Raw genomic sequence first — 24,426 nt, forward strand, 5'->3', positions numbered from 1 at the left:
GTGCTTTTATGGTAAACTGGTTTGATTTTTAATGGGAGAATATGCTTTTAATCTAGTCTTCTCATAACATTTTCTTTCAAATACCAAACTGTTACAAAACTTTAATTTAATTTTACATTTGCTACATATTCACACTGGCAAACCAGTGTAGAAACTATAAAAAGCATATTTTATAACATTTTCTCACATATTTTATAACACATTCTCATTAAAAAAACAACAACTGCATATTTGCTGTGCACTCAGGATTATATTAAATAATATACATTACAAAAATGTAATGATTTGAAAAATAAAAAAAAATCTATTCAAACTACTAGATATCAAACATGAATATAAAGACTAACAAGATTTCTAGCATCATGTTACAATGAGTTTTACCATATTATTAATTAGGTTTATATTTATTTACAAATACACTTGTTAATTTATTAATCTTGAACTGTTTTAGTATATGCATACATTATAACTTCCACACTTTTGTGACATAATCTAAGATTCCCATGCATAAAACCTTACTACATATTACAGTACTTACTATAACCTTAATATATGTACTATATACTAATATTGTCCAGCACAAGAGTTTAGTGTTCAGGCAAAAAGTCAGACCATATTCATCTTTACTCTATTACAGTTTATTATGGTTATAAGACAAATATATGGCAACCGGGAAATAAAAAGGTTTAATACAAACGGCTATGACAAAATTATATACTGTACATGTAACTACAAAAAACATTTAAATGTATTTTGCCAGTTTTCAAAGCTGCTGTCAGGCCCACGTGTGTGTGTTCATGAGGAAAGAAACATAACGGTTTTAAATAGAAAAGGCCCTGTGTGCAGTCCAGGTCACGCAATGACCTTTGGCACCAATAGGACGATGAAGCCAGAATCACTGAAACTGATTCATAATTGTCGAGTTTCCCTTACACTGTGATCCAGATCTCTGAATCAGCTTTTTCAAGTACTGCGCTCTCATCAGAGCAGACGGTGTGCGGCAGCGAGCGCATCAGCGCTGGACGTGCCGGACGAAGGCTTGCACCAGCTGGATGAAGGGCTCCTGGCCCTCCGGCGTGCCCTTGGATCCTGGTGCGGGGGGTTTGGTTTGTGGAGAGGGAAGAAGCCCGCTCGCTGGGGAGGAAGGGGAACCTCGGCGGAAAAACCGGAATAATGTGGACAACAGTGTACTCTGGAAGAACAGGAAGAGACCAGATGGAATGGACTGGAAAAATATCTCAGGCAAATGGGTTTAAAAACACTGTAGAAATGCATTGTTCACATTCAGGAAAGATTCATTTATTCTAAGAACTGTCCAAGAAAAAAATATTTTTTAATAGGCTATTGAGTGTGCATGCATATATATATATATAAATAAATCTAATGTATATATTTAAAAAAAAAAAACTGTTTATTTAAGATTCTTTTTCACAGCAAATGAATAGTAAAAAAAAAGTTTTGAAAAATTCACCCCAAAATCAAAAGAACATTTTGTTTTGTTTGTCAAGTAGAGACTGAAGACCACTGTATTTTTAGGACTATTTTACACTGACACTTTTAGTGAAAATGTTATTGGTCTTTAATTAATGCTGATCATAACTTTAAAACCATAATCATCCTGTTTGGACTGTTTTTCCTTACAGTAATAAGAATAACTCACAAAATGTGTATAAATAAATACGTAATTAAGCAAAATATAAATAAAAAGGCATGTGAATGATTAATTGAAAACGTCACAAAACAAAAAAATCTTAATGGTCAGATGTCAAACTAATTTTACTTTTATATATTTAAATAATAAATAAGCATAACAAATAAATAAAAGGGTATTTGTATGGAAAAATATAATTGAAAATGTCACAAAACTGAATCTATTATTATTATGAAGTCATGTATTTTATGTCTCCGTGTGAATGAAGTGATTGTGCGAGTAACTCACCAGCTCTGAGCTGAGCTCCTGTTTGAGTCTCTGTTTGTCTCTGGGCAAAACCGAAGGATCCTTCAGACAGCGGACAGCCTGAGAGATCAACACGTAGAAGCAGTTCTCCATGGAGAACATCAGCAAAGACCTGGAACCAGAGACGAGAGAGGATGAGATACTGGCCAACTGAAGAACCAACAGCAGACAGACATGTGTTCACAGGTGTTCACTGCTTACTTCAGTGCTTGTGTGTCCTCAGAGGAGACCACCGGCTCTTTCTTCTTCTCTATCTAAACAGAAAACAATCCAAATCACCACTTTAAATAACACGACGATCTACAAGAGAAGAGAAGGGGAAAGTGCAGCACTACCTCTCCCAGCATGCTCAGCGCCACATTAATAGTGGCCATCAGAGTGCCGAACGACGGAGCCACATCAGAGTCGAACGCAGGAGTGGTGAAACTCAACACAAACAGAGTCCTGTACTCCGCAAGGTCCATAGACTAAAACACACACACAATATATGCATGAATATGAATGAAAGCTTGCAACGCCAAGGTCATGGGTTCGATTCCCAGGGAAAGCAAGAACTGATCATGTAAATGTGTACCTTGAAATATAATGTAAGTCGCTTTGGATAAAAGCGTCTGCCAAATGCATCAATATAAATGGATATTTCTGAATGAGTGGTGTGTGTGTGTGTGTGTGTGTGTGTACCTGGTCCAGTAATATCTGACAGCAGTCGGGTGTGAAGTGCTGTAACGTGGCCAGTGTTTTACTGAGGATCTTTAACAGGCTGCACTGAACCGCCTGCAGTGCTTTAGACTCCGCCTCTTCTCTCTCGCCCTCCATCGGCTCTTTAGAGGCGGGCTGAGCCGCGCGCTGGGGGTGTGGCCCCTGAGGAAGCCCCTCCCCATTCTTAACCTGGGCAAACACACACACATATTAAAGCAAACGCATTCAGCACAGACAGACACTAAGGCCTTGTCCACAGTCCACACTAATACGTTCTTGTTTGAAAACGCATCTTTTTCTCTCCGGTTCGGCCTTCCGTCCACACAGACGGCTAAGCTTTTTGAAAACACTCGCTAAAGTGGATACATGTGAAATCGGAAGTATTTGAAAACGATGACGCATGTGCCGCATATTGAACCCATAGGTATTTATGTGTATACTGTATTGTGCCTGTTATGTGCCGTTCACTTTCACACTGTTGCTAAAATATGTACACTCTTCATATCACAGTCCTGCAAAGATGACTCACATTTGCTGTCCTGCGGCAATGCATGAGAGCAGTTGCGTTTTAGACCAAACATATGTGACCCTGGACCACAAAACGAGTCACATGGAGCAATTTTATGAAGTTGAGATTTATGCATCACCTGAAAGCTGAATAAATAAGCTTTATGTATGGTTTGTTAGGATAGGACAATATTTGGCCGAGATACAACTATTGTAAATCTGGAATCTGAGGGTGCAAAAAAATCGAAACATCGAAAATCTCCTTTAAAGTTGTGCATTTATGTTCACGATTGTGCTGCATTCACTCACACAAATAAATGTTTTATATATTTACGGAATCTTTTTATATATTTACGGATCTTCATGGAACATAATCTTTACTTAATATCCTAATGATTTTTGTCATAAAAGAAAAATCTATAATTTTGACCCATACAATGTATTGTTGGCTATTGCCACAGACCCGTGCGTCATGTGACTGGTTTTGTGATCCAGGGTCACATATAATGGTGAGTGAGTGCGACCTGGACCCATCAGTGAATGGGGAGATATTTTGCTAAATAAAAGTCTGTATCACCTCGGTAAGCTTTTATGAGGAAACTTTTGGAAAGCGCTAAAGTAGACGGAGACATTATTAATGTAGACGTCGCCGAAAGATCATCGTCTCATACCTGCAGGTAATGGTGCAGCATCTTCTTGCTGTGAAGGAGGTACGTGCACGTCTGACACAGATAGCACAGATTCACCTGAAACACACAAACACACATCATTACTGTCGTGTACACCAGGGGATCACAAACCAAGCCCTGGGACAGAAAATCTCAGGTAGTTAAGTATTTATTTTAAGTTCATATTTCAATAATTTAATGACACAATTGCATGTTCATGATACTCTGATGTCTAATGTTCACAAATAAACCGATAAAATATCTTATTTTCTTGAGTGTTTCATTGATTTTTTTTTTCTTCAACTATTTACAGGTGAAACTTGAAACATTTGAATATGGTGCAAAAGTTTATTTATTTAAGTAATTCAACTTAAAAGGTGAAATTAATATATTATATAGACTCATTACATGAAAAGTGAGATATTTCAAGCCTTTATTTGTTATAATTTTGATGATTATAAGCTTATTATAAGATTAAGCTTACAGCTTATGAAAACCTTTTCACAATATTTTAATTTTGAATTTGGGGTTTATACAGTGCATGGCTGCATGGCCTGGCCAAAAAATAGTGTGATGTTTTTCATATATTTCATGGCATATTAAAAACCGTCTCGTATTTCTACTACACTACTAAGACTACACTGCAAATAGTTACTTTTTAGGGTGTTCACACTTTCACTCTTTACAGGAACCAAATAACACGACAAGTTACAATAGAGCATCACAGTCCCGCCCACAGCCGGTGCCGGAAGTAAAAATTCAATACAATTTCTCCATAGACATTTGGGGTATAAGCCATAAAAACGTAACCATACATGGTAGACTTAAAACCAGCAACGGCTGTACTAAGCGATTGTATATGCTCATATAAACGCCAAAAGTTCATGGGGCACTAACCTTGATTTGAGATAAATGCCTTTTATTCGCGATGTCTTGGATAAGTACTTCATTACCCACAATCCTAAACAATCCCACAATCCCACAGTGATGCATCTGATTGGTGGATGTCGTGTAAACCCCGCGAAGGTCAGAGCGTTGCCATGGAAGCAGGATTCTAACAGTAGAGACCAGAGCCCGTCTACATTCTCTGGTAGAGACTTTAACGGACTGTTTTCTTTAGCGGAAGCCATATAAATAGTTTTTAAATCAATACATTCCTTTTTAAATTAATATTTTGTGTCAAATTATTTATTTATTTGGTAGGTAGCCATGTAATAAGCGGGATAATGTATAGCGAGTTGGTTGTTATAGCGAATACAACTACCTTCAGGCTTCGCTTCGGGCTCATAATCAGCCTTTCGCGAGTTGTATTCGCTATAACAAGCTTTACATTATCCCTTACTTATCGTTCACTTTAGATAGGCTACTGTAGCCTTCATATGGTATGAGTCATATCAAGCATTTTATGATGCCATTTTCAAAACAATATTAAGCCTAGGCATACCTCTTCATGCATTTACTGAACATTTGTGTAATAATTCATGGCAAGTTAATAAACTGAATATGACGGTCCAAGAGCAGACCATGCACCGGTCCAAGCATCAGACCGGTGGCGCTGTGCACTTTCTGGTTTGCTGACCATCACTTTTTAATTTTCACTTGTTGTGGATATTAAGAAAATACATTAAATGTTATTACAATTAAGGATGAACTATAACATCATGAAAATGAGCATGGACCGCAACCTGTCCTGTCAGCAGAGTGTCCTGTGTCATAAAAGGCTTTGAAATAAACACACAAACTAACGTTACACACGGACTGGACACACGTGTGTTGATGACTGAGCTGCACGCCTGCACCATGTTGCTAACGCTATCGTTAACCGCTTTCACACACGCACACAATATATTATTATTTTTATTTACACGATTATTACTGAAATAACTGCTATTAACTACACATTTACTATATAAAATTCACTCAAAAGGCTCTTTCGCGGTTGGCTTCAGTCGACTTCAGTGAGGCGCGGTGGTTTATGGGATGAGTAGTTCCTTCGCTCGGAAATGAAAATATGTACACAGTCTTGTACCTTTGCCTTTTTTTGGATTTTCTCTTCGTTTTTTTACTCGAAATGATATGTTGTATGCTTATGAGTTCAGCCATAGCTGGTTATCCTCAGACATGCTCTAAAACTCTTTAGATACGGATTTTTCCAAAAGTCAATGGGAGAAGTGAATGGGAAATTTACTTCCGGCACCAGAGCTCTCTCGGGCTGTGGGCGGGACTGTGATGCTCTATTCATTTAATTAATAATTCATTCACTTTCAAACGTTCAAATTCTTGAGCTTTTGACATGAGGTCTTCGAGCTTTTATTTTGGCAGAATATCAGCAAAATGCTGTAAACTTTTTGTCCACAAAAACGTTAGAAATTATGCAAATGTGCATGTAAATAAAATTAACTTAGCACACATTGCATTCCTAAATGCGTTGAACACGCGCGTGTAAATTAACTGTCACTCTTCACACACGCAGAGCAACAGACTCTATACTTAAATTAAATTGCAGCCTTTGATTTGATAATTGTGATGTGATAACATATTTCTATTTCAGTTTGATTTTGATTGTGTAGCACCATGTTTATTTTAATGTTACACTGGATTGAATGAATATGTGTTTATGGACTCCGGAAGCCCAGCTGTGGTGAGCAGCAGTGATGAGTGTGTACCTGTACGTCTCTCAGCAGCTGCGGCAGGTGGAACTGCCACTCCTTGCAGAAGTTAGAGAGCTGGAGCAAGAAGCCCACCGTGTGATCGGCCTCATCCAGACACGCCAGAGACTGAACCGTCCTCACCGCATTCAGACACTACAACAACACATGAGAACAACTGAAATCACATCACTCTTATTAATCAACATTCAATGAGCAGTTATGTTGTCACGACAGAATAGGGCAGAAAAAAAATATTTAAATTGTAAAATATTAACACATGGTAGCATTTGTTGTATTTCTATATCATAATTGGTAAGAAAATGAAGGGGGGAAATCTAGACAGGATAATTACTGTCTTACAAATATGAGAATTAGTATTGAGGATGGGAAATAAAAAAATAACATTACATATATAGAGTGATAGAACAATAGATAGAAACTTCAGAACTGATGGATAAAAAAACCAATAAGATGGATAGAATGACGGTAGATAGAAAGATAGATCGAGAAACAGATAAAATGAGAGATTTAAAGAAAGATAGATATACAGATCGATAGAAAGATACAAAGCAATAGATATAGAATAGATAGAAAGAGATATTAAGAAGCATAGACAGAATGGGAGCTAGAACAATATTTATAGAACAATAGATATATAGAATGAGAGATGGATGAAACGACCGACAGACAGACAGATATCTCACACACCTGCAGGATGCGCTCCTGGTGCACGCCCACAAAGTCGAGCGCCTCATTAATGAAGTTGTAACGGAGAGTTTTCAGCAGACTTTCCATCAGAGACAAACTCAATCTGTACACACCTGGCCAGCTGGGGGCGTCCTGAGACTTACGCACAAACGCCTGAGAGAGAGAGAGTGAGAGAGAGAGAGAGAGCAGGGCTTTTATACAACCTCTAACCCTCTTCAGAACAATCAGGTTGAAGTCTTAGTGTAAGTCAGTACCTGAGTGGCTCCATTAGCTGGACCCTCATACACACTGAGGAGAGGAAGACAGATGCTCTGGATCACTCCGGCACCTGCCACTGCTGCCGCCCCCTACAGATCAGGAGGAACATCATCACAAACACTTCAAGCACAAGAGAATCATTTTAGCAAATCAAGTTCCCAGAAGTCCTTTTACAATACATTTTGGGAGTGAAATACACATTTAATTTGTTTATGATCCCAAATTGATGTCACCCATCTCACAGCTATACCCTTACCAAAGTTTCATGTAATAGAATGTAATGAATTAAAATAAGTTTTAGTTTATTTTAATGCTTCATTTGAACCATGTTTTCAGAGCAAGCTTCATCAGCGAGTCAGACATCACTCATTAGTGAAGGGGAGAAGCATCCATCTGTGGTTTGTAAAGCTGCTGAACTGTGTGATGAGTACCTGCGGTGTCCTCGCGAGTGTGAGCAGCAGATGGAGCGCCGCCTCGGTGAAGTAAAGGTTCTGTTTGGAACGCAGGGAGAGTTCCAGAGCGCTCAGAACCGACGGCAGAACCGGCAGCTTCCGGACCACCTGCAGCCACTGCTCCCCATCCTCGTCAGCACGACACAACTCTTTAGAGAGATGAAGAGCTAGCACACACACCTGAGACAGAGAGAGATCCCGGTTATGCTCTGAATCATAGACTGTAAAAAAAAGATGGATGACGCCCCTTCATTCTCTTCCATTGGTGAAAACTGAAGCCATCAAAGTCCTAATATGACGCTGACGTCTTGCACAGATTTGGGACTGCGCAGTAGTGATCAGGGAGTAAAGCCATCAAGGTCCCGCCCTCACTCTCGCAGAAACCGTTAGTATAGTTTACTGTAGAACAACTCATGTCAGTGTGAAATAAACCGTAATGAACATGTAGAAATTAAAGCTGAAGCTCCAATCTCCTCCCGAAAATCACCAAAAAAGTTGGTGCCTAGGTGACTACTTCGTTTAGAGAAGCTGTCAATCACAGCGTCAAATTCCCGTTTTCATAGCATCAAATAACTAACTAAACCAAACTTATAAAAAAAAAAAATTACATTTACATTAGCGTGAAAAAAAATCGACCTAAAATGACAGAAAACATCTTTGGAAAAAATTCATTTGAAGTGTAATTTGATTGTTTAGTTTCCATCGCATTCATTAGACTTAATAGGGAGGCGGGGTTTATGACCTATACTGGGACCAGTCACCGGGGGGCGATCAAGACACTTTGGCTTCACTTTCCCGGACTTATGCGGCACGCTTGCTCTTAATAGAATACCTGCATACGGTGTAGACTAGCATACAGCACAATATATATACTGCCTGTAAAACTGTGAACAGCATACACTATACACTAATCACTTGAGTAGTGTCCTACATTATTGTCACATAATTATACTAAAATGAAATAAAATTAATTAAATATAATTAATTACAATTTTTGTGTTTTAATTCAGCAGGAGGCATTCAGGTATCAAAGTATCTGCCACTGTGTGTTTAATCCTATTTCTTGTCTAAGAAAAATGTTAAAACTGTTGCTGATATCAGGACAAGTGACGTGCATCGAGGGATACAATGCCAATAGCATATTTGTGCACGTTATACATAGAAACACAACACTTAACACACTCACTGAGTCTCGCTGATCTTTCTGGAAATGCGGGCTGTCTGTCTCCATGCTGTCCTCCTGAACGTCACCCCTCTGGATCATGTGACGTGTGCTGTCAATCAACGCCAGGGCTTCGTCCTGAACCATCTCACACATGCACAATAGCAGCTGGGGAAGCTGGGTAATCTCTCCTCCTGCATCAATTATTGTTAAACAATTGTTAACAAAACAAACAATATGCACACGGTTGGTGGCTCTGTTCCAAACCCCAGTGAGCTGCCTACCTAGACTATATTTAGACTTCATTGGTTCAGTGTTATTTTAGCATCATTGAGATACTATTATAGTTTTTATTTATTTTTATGTTTTTTTTTGTTTGTTTCCAAACTTAAAAAATCCAATTACACTTTAAATATTTTTTCCTAAAGATGGTTTGTGTCATTTTAGGTAGTTCTTATCATGATGATGTATGTTCAAGTGATTATTTTTCCAATAAGTTTGGTTTTAGTTACTTATTTGATGCTATAATTGACAGCTGTGATTGCGATTGAATCTGCGGGACTATGGTCAGGACTCTGTCATCGGCAACGATAACGTTTCTGGGATATTTTGTCTTCATTTTTTTCTACAGTGGAAGGAAGTGGAGATGTGTTATCTATCCTTTTTTTTTACTGTCTATGATAATAACCCTGACTTGGTTTTTGGAACAGAGCTTGTTTTTTCCAAACAAACATACAGACTGACCGTTGAGTCCTTGTATATGTAGAGCTAAGATGAGAGCTGACAGGAGTTTGGCTTTGGTCCGGTCCATGAGCTGTTGTTCAGCGTGCAGAACACTCTCCATCATCAGAGACAAGGGCGTCAGTAGAGCTGGAGCAGACACCAACACACTGACAAAAACAACATCATGAGTTATCATGGAAAACAGGACTTTCCTGCCCTTTGAAATAAAAGGGTTTTAAATATTATATAGACATGAAGACACCACAACAATGAGTATATTAACAAAACATACAACTGCACACATTTACACAAGTGCTATTTGAGTATCATTGATATCCTATTATATATTTTTTGTTATTATTTTGTACCTTTTAATTTTACTATATTTTTGTCATTTGTATTAGTAATTGTTCTGTTTTTTTAACGACTATATATAGTTTTATTCATATTTATTTCAGTTTTAAGTTAAGTCAAATAAAAAAAGTTGCTTTGACAACTGCTGAAATAAAAAAAGTTTTTTTTTAAAAATGTTATTTAATTTAAAGTAACAAAAATGTTTTTAATGGATTTTAGTTAACTATGGTAAACCCTGATTTACACGTCAACATCTATTCAGTAACTTGGCAGAAACGCTGCCATTCATTTTAAACGTGAGGCTGTGAGCCAATCATTTACACTACACAAGTCATGAAGAAACACACACACCTTTTCCACTGTTTGAGGAGGATGAGGAGCAGTGTGACCATCATGGATCCCAGACGCAGACAGAACACAGACTGAGACATCAGCAGCTGAAAGAGAGAGATGATCACACTATGCCAGGGGTGACCAATCCTGCTCCTGGAGGGCCACTGGCTCACCTCCAACCCCAATGAAACACCTGAACCAGCCAATCAAGGTCTTACTATGTATACTAGAAACTTCCAGGCAGGTGTGTTGAGGAAAGTTAAAGCTAAAGCAGGAGTTTGGACAACCCTGTACTATGATGATGTACGGGAGTTTGAGGTTTTTGTACTGATGCATTACAAGCATGTATGTTTGTGACATAGCTATACATTTAAAAAAGGTCTTACGTTTTCTTTTAGCAGTAAGGTCAGGACTTAATCTTTAATAATCACAATTGTCTTAATTTAAGAACATTAAAGTCCCTATTTAGATAGCTAGAAGTGGGAGCTTGTATGTATAAGGGAACTTACTGCTGCTTTGGTACCTTCCAAAACGTCCATGAAAAGCTTCTGCCTGAGAGTGTCATCCTTCAGATGCATCACCTCAGACTACAAACACACACACACACACACACACATTGGTTATGATAAACACAGTACCAGCAGTATAACTGCATTCACATTGTGAGGCATGTGAAGTTGAGTGTAGCTGCTCACATGACTGGTGGAGAGTATTAAAAGCGTTCTCCAGGCAGAGATGAGCATCTGAGACTCAGACAGAGAGCGCAGACCCTCCTCTTCACCATCACACGCCACACACACCAGATCACGCACATAGTCTGACCAGAACTCATAGCGGCGCTTACTGCTGAAACTCTCTAGAGCCGCTTTCAGCGATGGATCCAACACGCCACTGAGAGAGACAGACACACAGATGGACAACTGATGTGAAGCATGAAAGTGTGCAACTGTATTGGGGTTTGCAAACAGAAACATGTCCTGTCTAAACACTTGTTTTATTTATTATTTTAAAGCCGCTTTTTGGCTGGCTGTTTTTGAATGAAACTGCAAATTCTGTTTGTACATGCTTGTATATCATACCTGACAACATAGTAGATCTCAAGGGCGATTATCTTCATCACAAAGGCACAAGACTCCAGAACACATGGCTACACAAAAAAATAAACACAAAGAAACAATCAGAAATACTAAACAAAATACTGTAGTTATCAAGAACTCAACTATTCATGAGGACACACCATACCGTTTTCATATAAAACTATTACTACTATCAGCAAACTTGAAAGAAAACTGAGTAATTAGTTACTGTAAGTTAATGTATAACTAACAATAAGCAATTCATTTGTTACCGTATTTTATTCATCTTTGTTATTCATAGTTAATTAGTAAATGTTTTAGAAGTATTTTTATTGTAAGTTCATGTTAACTAATCGTTAACACGTGAAAAAACAGTTTTTACCTCATGAGAACATCCATGAATGTCCTCAGAGTTTGTCAGAATTAGCACAATTCTGGAGTCAAATTTCTTCAAGCTATTACCATTAACTATTTATGCAAACACATACCTCCGTGGTCTCGGATGGGGGAGGCAAGTTTCCAAATAACGGAGTTGTGAGGTTTTCCCAAAATTTTTCTCTGTAAAGATAAATGATAACATGCTTGGTTTAATTCTAAATTTTGACCAACCAAACCAAATGATGCTGGCTATCCTTGACCAATGCAAGTGGACATACATGCTTAAAATTATGTAACTAAATGCTAAAAAACACAAATCAAAATTCATTAAAACGCTAAAAATAAGAAATATATTAAAATAATGTTTCTATTTCTCCCCTCAGTAACTGTTGCTTTTAACCCTCTGGGGACTAAGCCCTTTTTGGTCCGTTTTCTCTATTTTTACATTTGGGCTTATAAACCATATGTAATGGAGATGGAACACCATGTGTTTGGTATCTATGGATTCAGAAGACCCTAAGCTAACATAAGCATGCATGCAATGTGTTTATAAAGGAAGTATGTGTGAAAAATGTACAATAATCGAGAGAATTTCAAAACCGAAAATTAGATTTTTGTCATTTATTACTGAAAATCACACCTCACACAACAATAGTGAACAGTTTTTGAACCAAAAAAATATTTGTCAAACCCTTTGCTTGACAGCCATTTGTAATTGTTCAATCAAATGTGTTAAGAACAATGAAATAAGGAACGTTTTTTACAAACAGTCCCAGGCGTGAAAAAGCGGTCTGCTCAGAACTAAATGAGACCTGCTTGCTCTGAAGAACAGACACACACAACCTGGCAGATTTACTTTCCACTAACTGTTCCAGAGCTTGTTCTGCCGTAAATCTTACTGCTTGCCATCATAACAGTGCTAAAACAATACAAGAATAATGCTATTTAAGTTATTCTGTCTCTCTCTTATATAGATCTCTGTGCGTTCTGTAATACTCCGCTCCGTTCGCTATCTGTCTCATTCTCCGTCCACATGACGCTGTTTGTTTGTACATGTTGAAGGCTACAGAGTCCTCTGATTGGCTAGAATACGTCATGGTAACCTTCCTCTGATTGGGTAAAAAAAAAAATCCTCCCAGCGGCAATTTTTCCATTGGTGGAGTTTGCCTAACAACATCGATTTCATTGGCCTTTTTATGCAGCGGTATTGCGCAACAGCGAAGCGTGTATATAATACAAACGGGATATCACGGTTTTCAGCGGAATCTGAGGAAGACGGCAAAAAAGACCGCACCTCTCTATCATTAATAGTTTTGAAGATAATTGCACATTTGTAAAAGTATGCCATTTTGGGCGGTACCGCCCAATTCGTCTCCAGAGGGTTAATTGAAGAAAATACAGATTTTTTAAACTTGTCAAATCACAAAATCAATAGTGGTTCATTAAATATATCATTACTCCTAGTTTCAAAAAACAAAACAAAACTTTTGAAAACTATATAATTTGTAATAATTATGGAAAATTACTTAAAAATTGAGATGGACAACAAGGTTGCCCAACTGTGTTATGTGTGAGAGACTCACTTGGTCCTGAGCACAGAGAGAGCGCTGTCCCGTCTGTCCTGCCAGAGCGCGTGGAGGAAGGCCAGTGCCGCCCTCTGCAGGAGAGGAGGACACCAGTACTTCCCCTGCTGCTTAGAGTCCAACAACTCCAACACCACCGACAAACAACTCCACGCTCCCAGAGAAAACTCCTACACACAAAACCAGACAGTCACACACTGCTCTGACTCATTCAGCATCTCTCACTAAATCTATGAGTAATTGTATCCCCCATGTGACCTTTGCCCCGTCGATGCCATCTTTGGCCTCCAGGTTGAGGAAGAGCTCAATGAGTCCGGGTTGCGTTTCCACAGCCACGGTGAGGAACTCAAGTATTGTGACTTTAATACGCATGTCTTCAGTTCTGCTCTGCAGTCGGGTCAAAAACGCATCTCTGATGGCAGCGGCGTCACTGCCCAGGCAAGCGTACACAGACATGGGAGCCACCTGTACAACCAAAGCACAAACACATGGTGACTCTATTGTTATTAAATTAAGATCACTATAATACAATTATCATAGCAATTTAATTACTATAAATATGAGATTAACAAACTTATTTCAGTTAGTTGGCAAGGCAACATTTATGAATTGTTTAAATTTTGTAAATTACAATTTTCATTAAAACTACATTATTTAGTCCCTTTATGAAGCTGTTTTCCACATGAGGACCACAATGAGGAGTCAAGAGCATTACCGTGGCAAGTCTCTTCAGCAGCTGTATAGCAAGTCGAGGAAGTGCTGGGTCGTGCTTGTGGTAAATATACTTTGCCAACACCGCGATCAGGTTATTACCATGACCACCTGTAAGAAAAACATAGTTGCATGAAAATCTGGTTTTGGGAACATAGCAATATAGGAAAAAGGTCAAGTATTTATTATTGTGAGCAATCCCTGACAAAGCACTGAAGTGTGTGTGCTAACCGTGATGTGTTAGAGCTTGCTCCAGAGGTGAGGCCGTATCAGACTGCGGTTTGAGTCTGATCACATTGTTGGTGACTGAGAACGCCAACTTCACTGTCTGGATCAGAACTTGACCAGGTCCCTCAGAACCACCACTGCAGACAAGACACAAACTCACTGATTCATGTAAAGAGGATGTAGAGACTGAACCTATATTAAAGGCTCAATCTAGGGATGCACTGAAATTTCGGCTGCTGAAAAATATTGGCTGAAAATGGCATTTTCAGATTTTGACCAAAAAAAAAAAAAGGTTGAAAATATTCCACACCACCCCTCCGTGTTCAGCGATCAGGTTTCACTCTGGCTCAGCATGTTTTGTGACTGAGCGGCTCTGCTACCGAAGATTCACAACTTCGAAGCGTGTTCTGCTCAATGTTTCCGCTACAACCTCTGTGTGTGTGTGTGTGTGTGTGTGTGTGTGTGTGTGTGTGTGTGTGTGTGTGAAAATGACGCTACCCTCTTGTTCACTGATCCTCTCCCTGCTATCTGCTCACATGCTCTGATAATAATAGCTTTGTAGGACTACTTTATTTTGATAATAGGTCAAAAAATAAATCTGTAAAATCTAATTCTGCTGCATAGAACTTAATGAAGATTAATATAGGGCTATTTTCTGTCCAATTGTTTGTTACTTGAAATAAAAGTGTGGTTATTTTATTTTATTGGCCTTTATTTTATTTTATTTTTTGAATTAGATTAAAAGATCAGAATTAAATTAAAATTTAACTAAACAATTAATTTTTAAAAAAAAACATATATATAAAAAACTAATTTAAAATAAGAAAAAAAAAAAAAAAAAAAAAAGTAATTTTTGGTTTCCGACCAAGTGCATCCAGAATTTTGGGTTTCAGCCCCGAATTTTCATTTCGGTCCATCCCTAGCTCTATCAGTGTGTACCTGCTGGGCTGTGCTGCTAGCACCATGTTGATTGTGTCCACTCCCACACCCATGATGTTGACCACCGCCTGTCCCGCCTCTGTGTTGGCCAGACTGTAGATACACAACGACTGCAGACTGGGGGCGCTGCAAAGGTCACACACATGTCAAGCATGTGAGAAAATATAATACCACTGAATGAAATAACTGATGATAACATATCATCTTTATCCTCTTACCTGCCCTCTGACTCCCCCTCCTGACTCAGATTTAGAATAGCATGAACCAGCTCTAAAATCAAACAACCTGAGACAGAGGACAGTGAAGACACAGACCGTAAAGCAAATACCAATACATCTAGAGAAATTGAAGAGCGATTTTTAAAGAAGTTACTCACCGATCGTCTCTCGCACACCATACGTGTTGTAGCGCCATTTATGATAAGTAGGCAGCATTTCCTTCAGAACCAGTAGCACACATGGGATGAGTCCTCTGCTCTGAGTACTGCCCAACTGACCCTGAAAATACACACACATCCCAACTTAACATCCACCACTGAAGTAGAGGTTCAAGATTTGAGGAAAAATATCTTATTGTAATTTTTCTGAAAAATGGTGATTGTGTTTTGAAAATTGAAAAAAATATCCAGGTAAAAAATATTTTTTAATAACCAATATATACCATTTTATGATGATGATTATTATTATTATAAACTAAATAACATGACATTATTTAGTTGGAAAACGCAGGTAGCCCTTAAAGCTTCTTTTGTTAACAAAAGCCGGTTTAGAAGAACAAAATTTGGGAAGATGGTTGGTGCATGTTGAGTTCATAAATGCACATTACATTTTCTGACCCAGACTTAGAGTATGAATAAAGTTGGTGTGATGCAGCATTTACTGTGAATCAAGCCACTCTGAGACACTGATAACACCAGATTATGAGCTGCTTGTGTGTAAATGAACTCAGTGACGCGTGCGTCTACAATACAGACTGTGTGTTGTAGTGATACTTGTTCAGCTGATATTTGGTCATTTTCACATTATTGATAAATGCATTACCTTGACGAGTGTGGTCACCAGTCTTAAAAAGGCAATGGTCACACTGTACTCTCCTCTGGGCTGTTCTATCAACACCAGCAGGTTGCCATAATTACCCGCCTTCATTCCCTCAGCACTGAAACACAAACCCCAAACATGTTATTCTTCAGGTTTCTCTGACTGCAACAAGGGAATATGATGCTGTCCATGTTCATCGGCTCTGCATGTGTCTGTGTATCACCTCATGGTCTGTGCCATGTTAGTCAGAGGAGTGGAGGAGAATGGGAGAAAACCGGTGTGATGCAGACTGGACCAAACCTGTATCAGAAAGAGAGGTTGTTTAGTCTATAGTTAATTACTCTATATAACACTGACTTTGCTTTCATACAATAGTAAACATTTACCTTCCCAGGCTGCCGAGCAGCCAGAGCGATAAGGCAGTTGACGCAAGAAGTGATCACATCTACTGGAGGGTTAATAACAGAGGTCAACCTGTCAGAAAAATCAAATACATCCTGTTATTTTCATTGTTAATGCACTGTTTGGTCTTCATGTTTATGTGTGCATCTCACCTCTGCAGAAGCATGTAGATCCGTGATGTGAGAGGCAGCAGACAGTCAGACACCGTCCAATCAGTGCTGATGATCTTATGAACCAGATCCAAGATAGGCTTTACTCTCTCACAGTGTGCCAGCACATCTATTCACACCAGACAGATGTCGATAGCAGGTGAAAACAGGTCAATAATTTCAACAAAACAACAGTTAAATCAATGTAAGAGTTGAGGGTGTGTACCTGCAGTAGAGACAACATGCAGCAGCATCTCAATCTCACATGTGAAGAGAGTCCATGAGCTGTAGGAATATTCCCATCGCACAAGGACGCCCTGTTCACCCACTGACAGCTGTTTTACTTCACACACCTGTCCGAAACATCCCTGAGGCATCCGCAGGTTGGTCTGCCCTACACCTGAACATAAAGATAATACACAATATGTTTTCATACAAAGATGCAATCAAGTAAAGATAAATCAGAAACAGACAAAATTGTGTATGACTTCCTGTGCTCAGCACTGACCCAGAGGGTAGAGGAGTTTGTGAGTCTGTCTCCTCCACAGAGTGCCATCCTCTCTGGAGATCACGTCGTTGGGCTTGTGCTTATAGGCCTCAGTGTAGAATGACATCTTATCTAAGAAGGTGTACACCTGAGAGACAGACCATGAAACGTCCAAGAAATGTAAAGCATGTACATCTATAAACACACACAAAGTGATGGTAGGGTAGTAATCTTAATTACATAATCAGATTCTAAATATTAAGCAGTTTTTAATTAAAATATATTACATTTAAAAATTCTCAATCAAATTAGTTACTTTTTGTCAGCCTAAAATAGATTGTAAGTTAAAAAAAAATAAAAAAAATAAAAATTAACATCATATTTGCATGTTGATAGTTCTCGGATGTCGGTTAATGATCACATGACATGCACGTAATAAAAGCAAAAATATTTTTGTGTGTTTTTATTTTTAAATGATTTATATTTTTATGATTAATTGTTAGCTTTTCATCATCTCACGATCCCCCTGCAGTTCATTCACAAACCACAGTTTGGGAAACTCTAATTTAATTTTAAATGCACTTCATGTTGTTGATAATGAAGAAAGAAATATACTTTCCTTCTCTTTGTATTTTTATATCACTGTGGTACAAAATTAAAGTGGCCAGATTATATACACATACAAAGATGCATCAGGGAATTTTTACAATTTCTACAAATTATTGGTACCTTCTTAGCTGTAGATTTGTCAGACAGCAGTGCAGTGAGCAGCTGTAGTAAAGGTCCAGTCTTATATGGAAACACACCCACTGCACTGTCCAGAATCACACCCAGACCCATGTTCGGCTTCTGTAGGGCACAACCAGAGGTCAAACTTCGAATCACACAGGCATCTCAGAAAACACACTCTGCGCCCGAAATCGAATACTGTCCGAAAACATAGTATTTGAAAACCAGTAGTCAAAAGGGCGCATTCATTGGACACGTTACTATCCCATGAGTCTACAGGAGAGAATTTATGAATGGCAGTGAAGCCACGGAACTGACGCTGGTAGGTCATGTGACATTAAAAACAAGGCGGATGTAGTACATCTGATTTTCATTCATACTACCATACTATGTATTCATACTATACAAACTTCACTATACAAAAAAAATCACTTTCAACTGGTTTTATTTACGGCATTTGTCTTAACGTGTCAATACACGACTTGTGGACATATGGTTACACGTGGTTTGGCACTGTCTCCATGTAGCAATGTCAAGGCGTCTTACCTAATGGACATTGCAGTTTATTGCTTATTGCAGTTTTTTGTCCACATCTGCAGTCCTCATGCCTCTTTTAATGGTCGTGAAGTAAATTCAAATTCAAATTCAAAAGCAGTAGCTACTCAGACAGTAGGAGATTTTGGACGCACCATCAGTAAAGAAAGAGAATATACAAATAGTGGAGTTGTATTTAATGTGTATCAGCTGTTTTGCTCACCGACTCCCAGAAAAGCTCAGCCAGACTCGGTGCAGCAAGAACTTCACATGCTGCATTGATCAGGTGCTACAGACAGAACAATCATCACAATTAATTAATGAGTCCAAGTTGAATGTATAACTTAATAACTAATACTAGTTAAAACTCTGTAAATGTGTATTTTTGCACCTGTTGGCTGCCGAGTGTGTCTTCTTCAAAAGAGGTGATGACAAAAGACAGGAGACCGTAAATACACATCCGTGCAGTGCTCGCTGTACACTAGAAAGAGAGAGACCATGGGCAGCATGTTTAAGTCAATGTCACCATCTGAGAAAACTTTTTTTTTTTAGCTAAGCAATTTGTTCCCATTACATAAGACAGATAAGAAATTGTGCACTCCAAAAAAGTTGTTGTTCTACAGCTTCCTAGCATTTAAATGTAAATTTATCTAAATTAAAATGGTAAATCAAGCTGAATAACACAAAATCAAGGTATACTGAAACCAAATTTCTTCTTCCTACTCAATAACTATTGCTCTTATTGAAGTTCTTGAAACTTCTGGAAAATAATCAGGGTTAATTTAATCATTATTTAATATCAATACCCCAAGCTTCTGTTAATAAAAGTTTGAAAATGAGCAGTTTTGTCAATTATAACAGAATTACCAGAAATATCTCAGCCTATATGGGGGCTTATGGCAAAGGTTGAGAACCACTGGTCTTATGTTATTCAAGGGTTCCTGTAACAGTGATAGAAAGCTGTCCTTACATTATTTCCAGCATTGCCGAGCGCCTGCAGCGTGTTGGTGAGGTACTGAAAGACTCCGAGCTGCAGCGTAGTGTGTCCTAGACGTCTGATCACAGAGCTGACTTCCTCTGGATGCAGTGTGTGTTGCAGCAGAACCCACGCCAACAGAACCGGACCGTGGTGAGAGATGTCACCAAAAGTCAACAGCATCTGATCCATCTCCTGCACACACACAACAGCCAGTAATCACTATTTTTTAAAGCAAATCTCTAGATTTTAGGTAAAACAATGTTGCGGATTCAATACGATTTGAAAGCTACAATTATCCATTTATAAAAAAAAAAAGGTCTTAATATTCACAATCATTGAAAAGTTTGGGGTCAGTACGATTCTTTAAAGACTTTTATTCAGCAAGGACATTAAATTGATCAAAGAGATATAGTAAAGCCATTATGTTACAAAATATTCCTATTTCAAATAAATGCTGTTCTTTTGAACTTTGCTCATCAAAGAATCCTGAAAAAACACAATGTATCAGTATCCACAAAAATATTAAGCAGCACAACTATTTAAAATGGATAATAATAAGAAATATTTCAGCATATTAGAATGATTTCTGAAGGATCATGTGACACGACTGACTTTTTTTTACTGTATTTTTATTTAAATAAATGCAGCCTTGGTGAGCATAAGAGACTTTTCAAAAGCATTAAAAAAATCTTTAAAAAGAACATGCACCTCAAACTTTTGAACAGTAGTGTACATTCAGTACCATGTTTAATATTGTAAAAACCAACCACAATTAGTTGCTGTATCTGAACTGTCCCTGGTCAGGATTACCTTGCAAACATCCTGTTGGTCATAAAACTGATGCTGTTCGGTTCGGTCCTCCAGAGCACATTTATGCAGGAAGTCGATATCCATCCCCTCCACAAGAATCAAAGAGCTAAAATACCTGTTGGGAGGATGACAGTCAGTATTATGTTATAAAACTCTGTTAGCGAGTGTATGAGAGGAAAAGGAGCAGGTGACTGACCCAATGCGTTCAACCAGCGCATCCATGCTCTTGTCCACAAGGTGTCGATTTGTCTGCCGCAGTCCAAAGCCTTGCTCCTTAAACATCCGTGTGAAGGTGGAAAGGTCATTGGGCGGCATCTCGAAGTATGCATAATACAGGAACAAGATCTCCAGCAACAGGGCCTGCTCCTTTAGACACTGCACAAACCAGCGGGACACCTGCCTCTCCGTCTACACACAGATGAATAGATCCTGAGTCAAAATCTATAGGAGTAATTAATTGTGATGCAGCTCGTAACATAATCAGAGTACCAATCTTCTTCTCACCATCATGTTTCCATGCGTCTCCCATGTTGGAGCTTCTAATTTGGACAGCAACTCAAACTGCTTCCTGTAGTTGGACACCAGATCTTTCTCCAGTTGACTAACACAGTTGGAGTACTCTGCCTAAAGTGAGAAAGAGGAATTAAATTCATCTGGTTTTCTTCTGACTGTCTGATACAACAGCTGATCTCTGCTACTATTATTATTATTTACCCTGTATGGATGTCTCTCATCCTGGAAGTATGTGAGGAGGTGGAGAACGCAGCGCAGGACACACAGTCTCTCTTCATAGTAGTAATCTGCTATCTGTGTAACACAATTACAACATCACATTTCTATATGTGACCCTGGATCACAAAACCAGTCACATGTCGCACGGCTATATTTGTGGCAATAGCCAACAATACATTGTATGGGTCAAAATTATAGATTTTTCTTTTATGCCAAAAATCATTAGGATATTAAGTAAAGATCATGTTCCATGAAGATATTTAGTAAATTTCCTGCCGTAAATATATATAACATTTATTTTTGTGAGTGAATGCAGCACAATCGTGAACATAAATGCACAACTTTAAAGGAGATTTTCTCAATGTTTTGATTTTTTGTTTGCACCCTCAGATTCCAGATTTTCAAATAGTTGTATCTCGGCCAAATATTGTCCTTTCATAACAAACCATACATCAATGGAAAGCTTTAATTCAGCTTTCAGGTGATATATTAATCTCAGTTTCATAAAAATTACCCATGTGACTGGTTTTGTCATCCAGGGTCACATTTGTAGTAATTTTGTAATTTTAAGCATCCATATTTTGTCTCAACAAGTACTCAAATACAAAGTGATTTGACAGACAAAACTGAAAAGACATAAGGAGGTCTAACCTTCAGAAGCAGAGCTTGACTTTGTCTCTCATCTTGCAGCACCGCCTAATGGGAACAAAAGAGGATTAACCATTTATTCAAAAGCTCTCACTATATCAGATGTACATGCGTGTGCCATATGAGGCCGAGCTCACCTTGAGTGTGTTTCGTGTGCCCCTGTAGTCCTCCTGAAGATAACATTGAAGAATCTGCACACTCTGCTGTTCATCCAAACCCTTACATGATAAACACACATTTATCCATTCCTGAAGTCTCAATCCAGACAGATTTACAGTGTCATTATGTATGAATCAAATGCAATGCATTTCAAAACCTAGTAAGACATCATTGGGGTTTCAGACACATAAAAACATGCATATCATAACCCAAAAATATGCATTTTATGTTGTGGCCTAAGAAGGCAGCTCACTAGCATTTAAAACAAAGCCAATGTTCCCAGACACTTACCAGGAGTTTGCTGATCCCGAGTCCAAAGTCTTTGAGAGCTTGTGCTGTGACTTTATCTGCTTTCAGCTTGTCTGCGGCCAACGTGCTGCACATAACATTTTATGACTTACTTTCAAAAGTAAGAGTACAAATTTCATGAGGCATGCTTACATGCACTAATTTTCATCTAAACAAATGATTCCTGAAAGGTCTGTTTATATGAACCCTAAATTTTGCAATCTGATTCACATATTTGTTTACATGTTCATAATATGATTTGTTAAACAAACTTTCAGGGGCACGTTCAGAAACTGAGAGAATAATAAGCAATAATGTCACCAGAGCGACCAAGAGTATAATTGTCATTTTGGTCTTAATGACATATCCAAAATCTTATGTCTAATAATAACACATGTGAGCAAGATATTTTTTATTCTCATTGAGATAAGTTAGATTTAAGAGTATATATGCTTTTTTTCCCCTGTTGATTTGATTATTTCAGGCCTACACCACCCCTTCCAATATGATTGACATTTCATTCAGATTGAGATCAATCATATCAATTTACACAAAGGCTTTACAGTCCAATTGATTACAAACTGATAATTTGATTGTGTCTAAATGTAGCTATGGATACTTTCAATAGGTAGAAACATCAAGTATATATCATCAGATAGTATCCTCCTAGCTGGATGAAGCCAATCTCATCTTTGTTAAGGTTTTTTATTTCTAGGATTGTGTGTTACCTGGATGGTTTATAGAAGGACAGACCCTGCAGAAGTCTCTCCCAGTTACGATTCAATTCAGCTTCGATTTGGCCCTGTCAGATCATACAAATAACAATCACATTTCACAAATGATGGAGACAGGAACTCTATAAAATACAAGTATATCTCGTCAGATCTTCTTAGAATAAAACAGCATTATTAATAGCGTATCCTCACAGAATTCTCTATAATTAACTATCATTGAACATACAAAGTTTTTAAAGAAATATCTGTGTAATTAAATGATAGAACAACATCAGAAATAATTGGTTTGTGTACCAACCGGTTCTCGGAGTGCAGATCTTCCCAGCAAGATAGTCCATAACTCTCGGCTGCTCCTAAATCAATCATGTGCCATTGTTAATAAACTGGATGGAGAACTTATTTTTTTCCGCTTATGCTTTGCAATATGACAGAGATCCAGAACTGATAATGTAACGTTTTACCATTGTGTCATTATGATGTTAATAGGTCCATACAGTATATAAATATATGGGTAGTTCACAAAAAAAATTACATAAAAAAAAAACATTTGTTTAAAATTTAAATAATCATGACAAGTCGTGTAACTTGTCGCACGTTTTTAAGAACTGAACATTTGTTTTATAAGAATTAGAACTTGTCACAAAACTCGAGACAGCTCTTAAAAATCAATGTTAATTTTCCATTTTATCCTATATAAAAAAATATAACGTTATACACACCATATATAAACCTCCTATATGTGTATAGATTAGACTATAATAGATGTATAAGATTGTACACAACATACGCGATGAAACTCATTCATCACTTCAAACTACTGTAGTGTGCTCTAACCGACTCAGTCAAAACAAATGGACAATTTTCACAAATAATCAATATGAATATCTTTATTTTATTTAATGTTTGAGAAGTTCCGGGTTTAATAAAAGCCGTTATAAACTGTCCAAGTTAACATTTGAATTTCAGTAGCGCGGGTCTGCCAGCCAACGCACGCGACCGACTCGTGTTGCCGTTAAATGTCAAATAAACAGCTCGTCGAAGTCCTATTTCCCACGCATATTATGGCTACATACGAGATATAAAATATCGACACATTCTCCATCTACAATTTTCGCTCTAGCTCTTTGAGAACAACACTAGTAAGTTTCTCTTTCTTCCATTTTACCTGACACACATCTCCGAGTCCGCCATCTTCACCCGAATCACGTGACCAACTCTAACGCGCACTCCCCTATCACATGACTTGATTAAATCCTAAAATACATGTATATTCATAAAATACTTATGTAAACATATATTCATTTAAATTAAATATAGTAAAAAATGTTATCTGCTTAAAAAACTTAACTAA

The 24,426-nt window shown here is 38.0% G+C and overlaps 1 protein-coding gene across 1 annotated transcript; it reads right to left on the minus strand.

Moving 5' to 3' along the window:
* Positions 1-7: 7 nt before the first annotated feature.
* nup188 (nucleoporin 188) lies at positions 8-24,294 on the minus strand. Its single transcript, XM_079586352.1, has 44 exons — positions 24,241-24,294; positions 23,374-23,428; positions 23,070-23,143; positions 22,345-22,429; positions 22,032-22,112; positions 21,898-21,942; positions 21,229-21,321; positions 21,019-21,138; positions 20,711-20,922; positions 20,515-20,629; positions 19,696-19,896; positions 19,117-19,206; positions 18,949-19,014; positions 18,192-18,311; positions 17,484-17,610; positions 17,202-17,375; positions 16,979-17,105; positions 16,811-16,898; positions 16,648-16,724; positions 16,428-16,542; positions 15,764-15,884; positions 15,606-15,672; positions 15,388-15,513; positions 14,452-14,585; positions 14,225-14,331; positions 13,768-13,974; positions 13,510-13,679; positions 12,037-12,106; positions 11,552-11,619; positions 11,168-11,363; positions 10,982-11,059; positions 10,491-10,576; positions 9,807-9,952; positions 9,087-9,256; positions 7,880-8,080; positions 7,445-7,537; positions 7,191-7,343; positions 6,498-6,635; positions 3,835-3,909; positions 2,639-2,845; positions 2,293-2,424; positions 2,159-2,211; positions 1,940-2,069; positions 8-1,192 (listed from the first exon to the last, which is right to left on the minus strand). Exons 1-44 carry the CDS (start codon positions 24,264-24,266, stop codon positions 1,013-1,015), a joined length of 5,199 nt encoding a protein of 1,732 aa, XP_079442478.1. The 5' UTR covers positions 24,267-24,294; the 3' UTR covers positions 8-1,012.
* Between the last annotated feature and the right edge of the window lie 132 nt (positions 24,295-24,426).

The sequence above is a fragment of the Phoxinus phoxinus genome, assembly GCF_949152265.1.
Source record: "Phoxinus phoxinus genome assembly, chromosome: 17".
Lineage (NCBI taxonomy): Eukaryota > Metazoa > Chordata > Actinopteri > Cypriniformes > Leuciscidae > Phoxinus > Phoxinus phoxinus.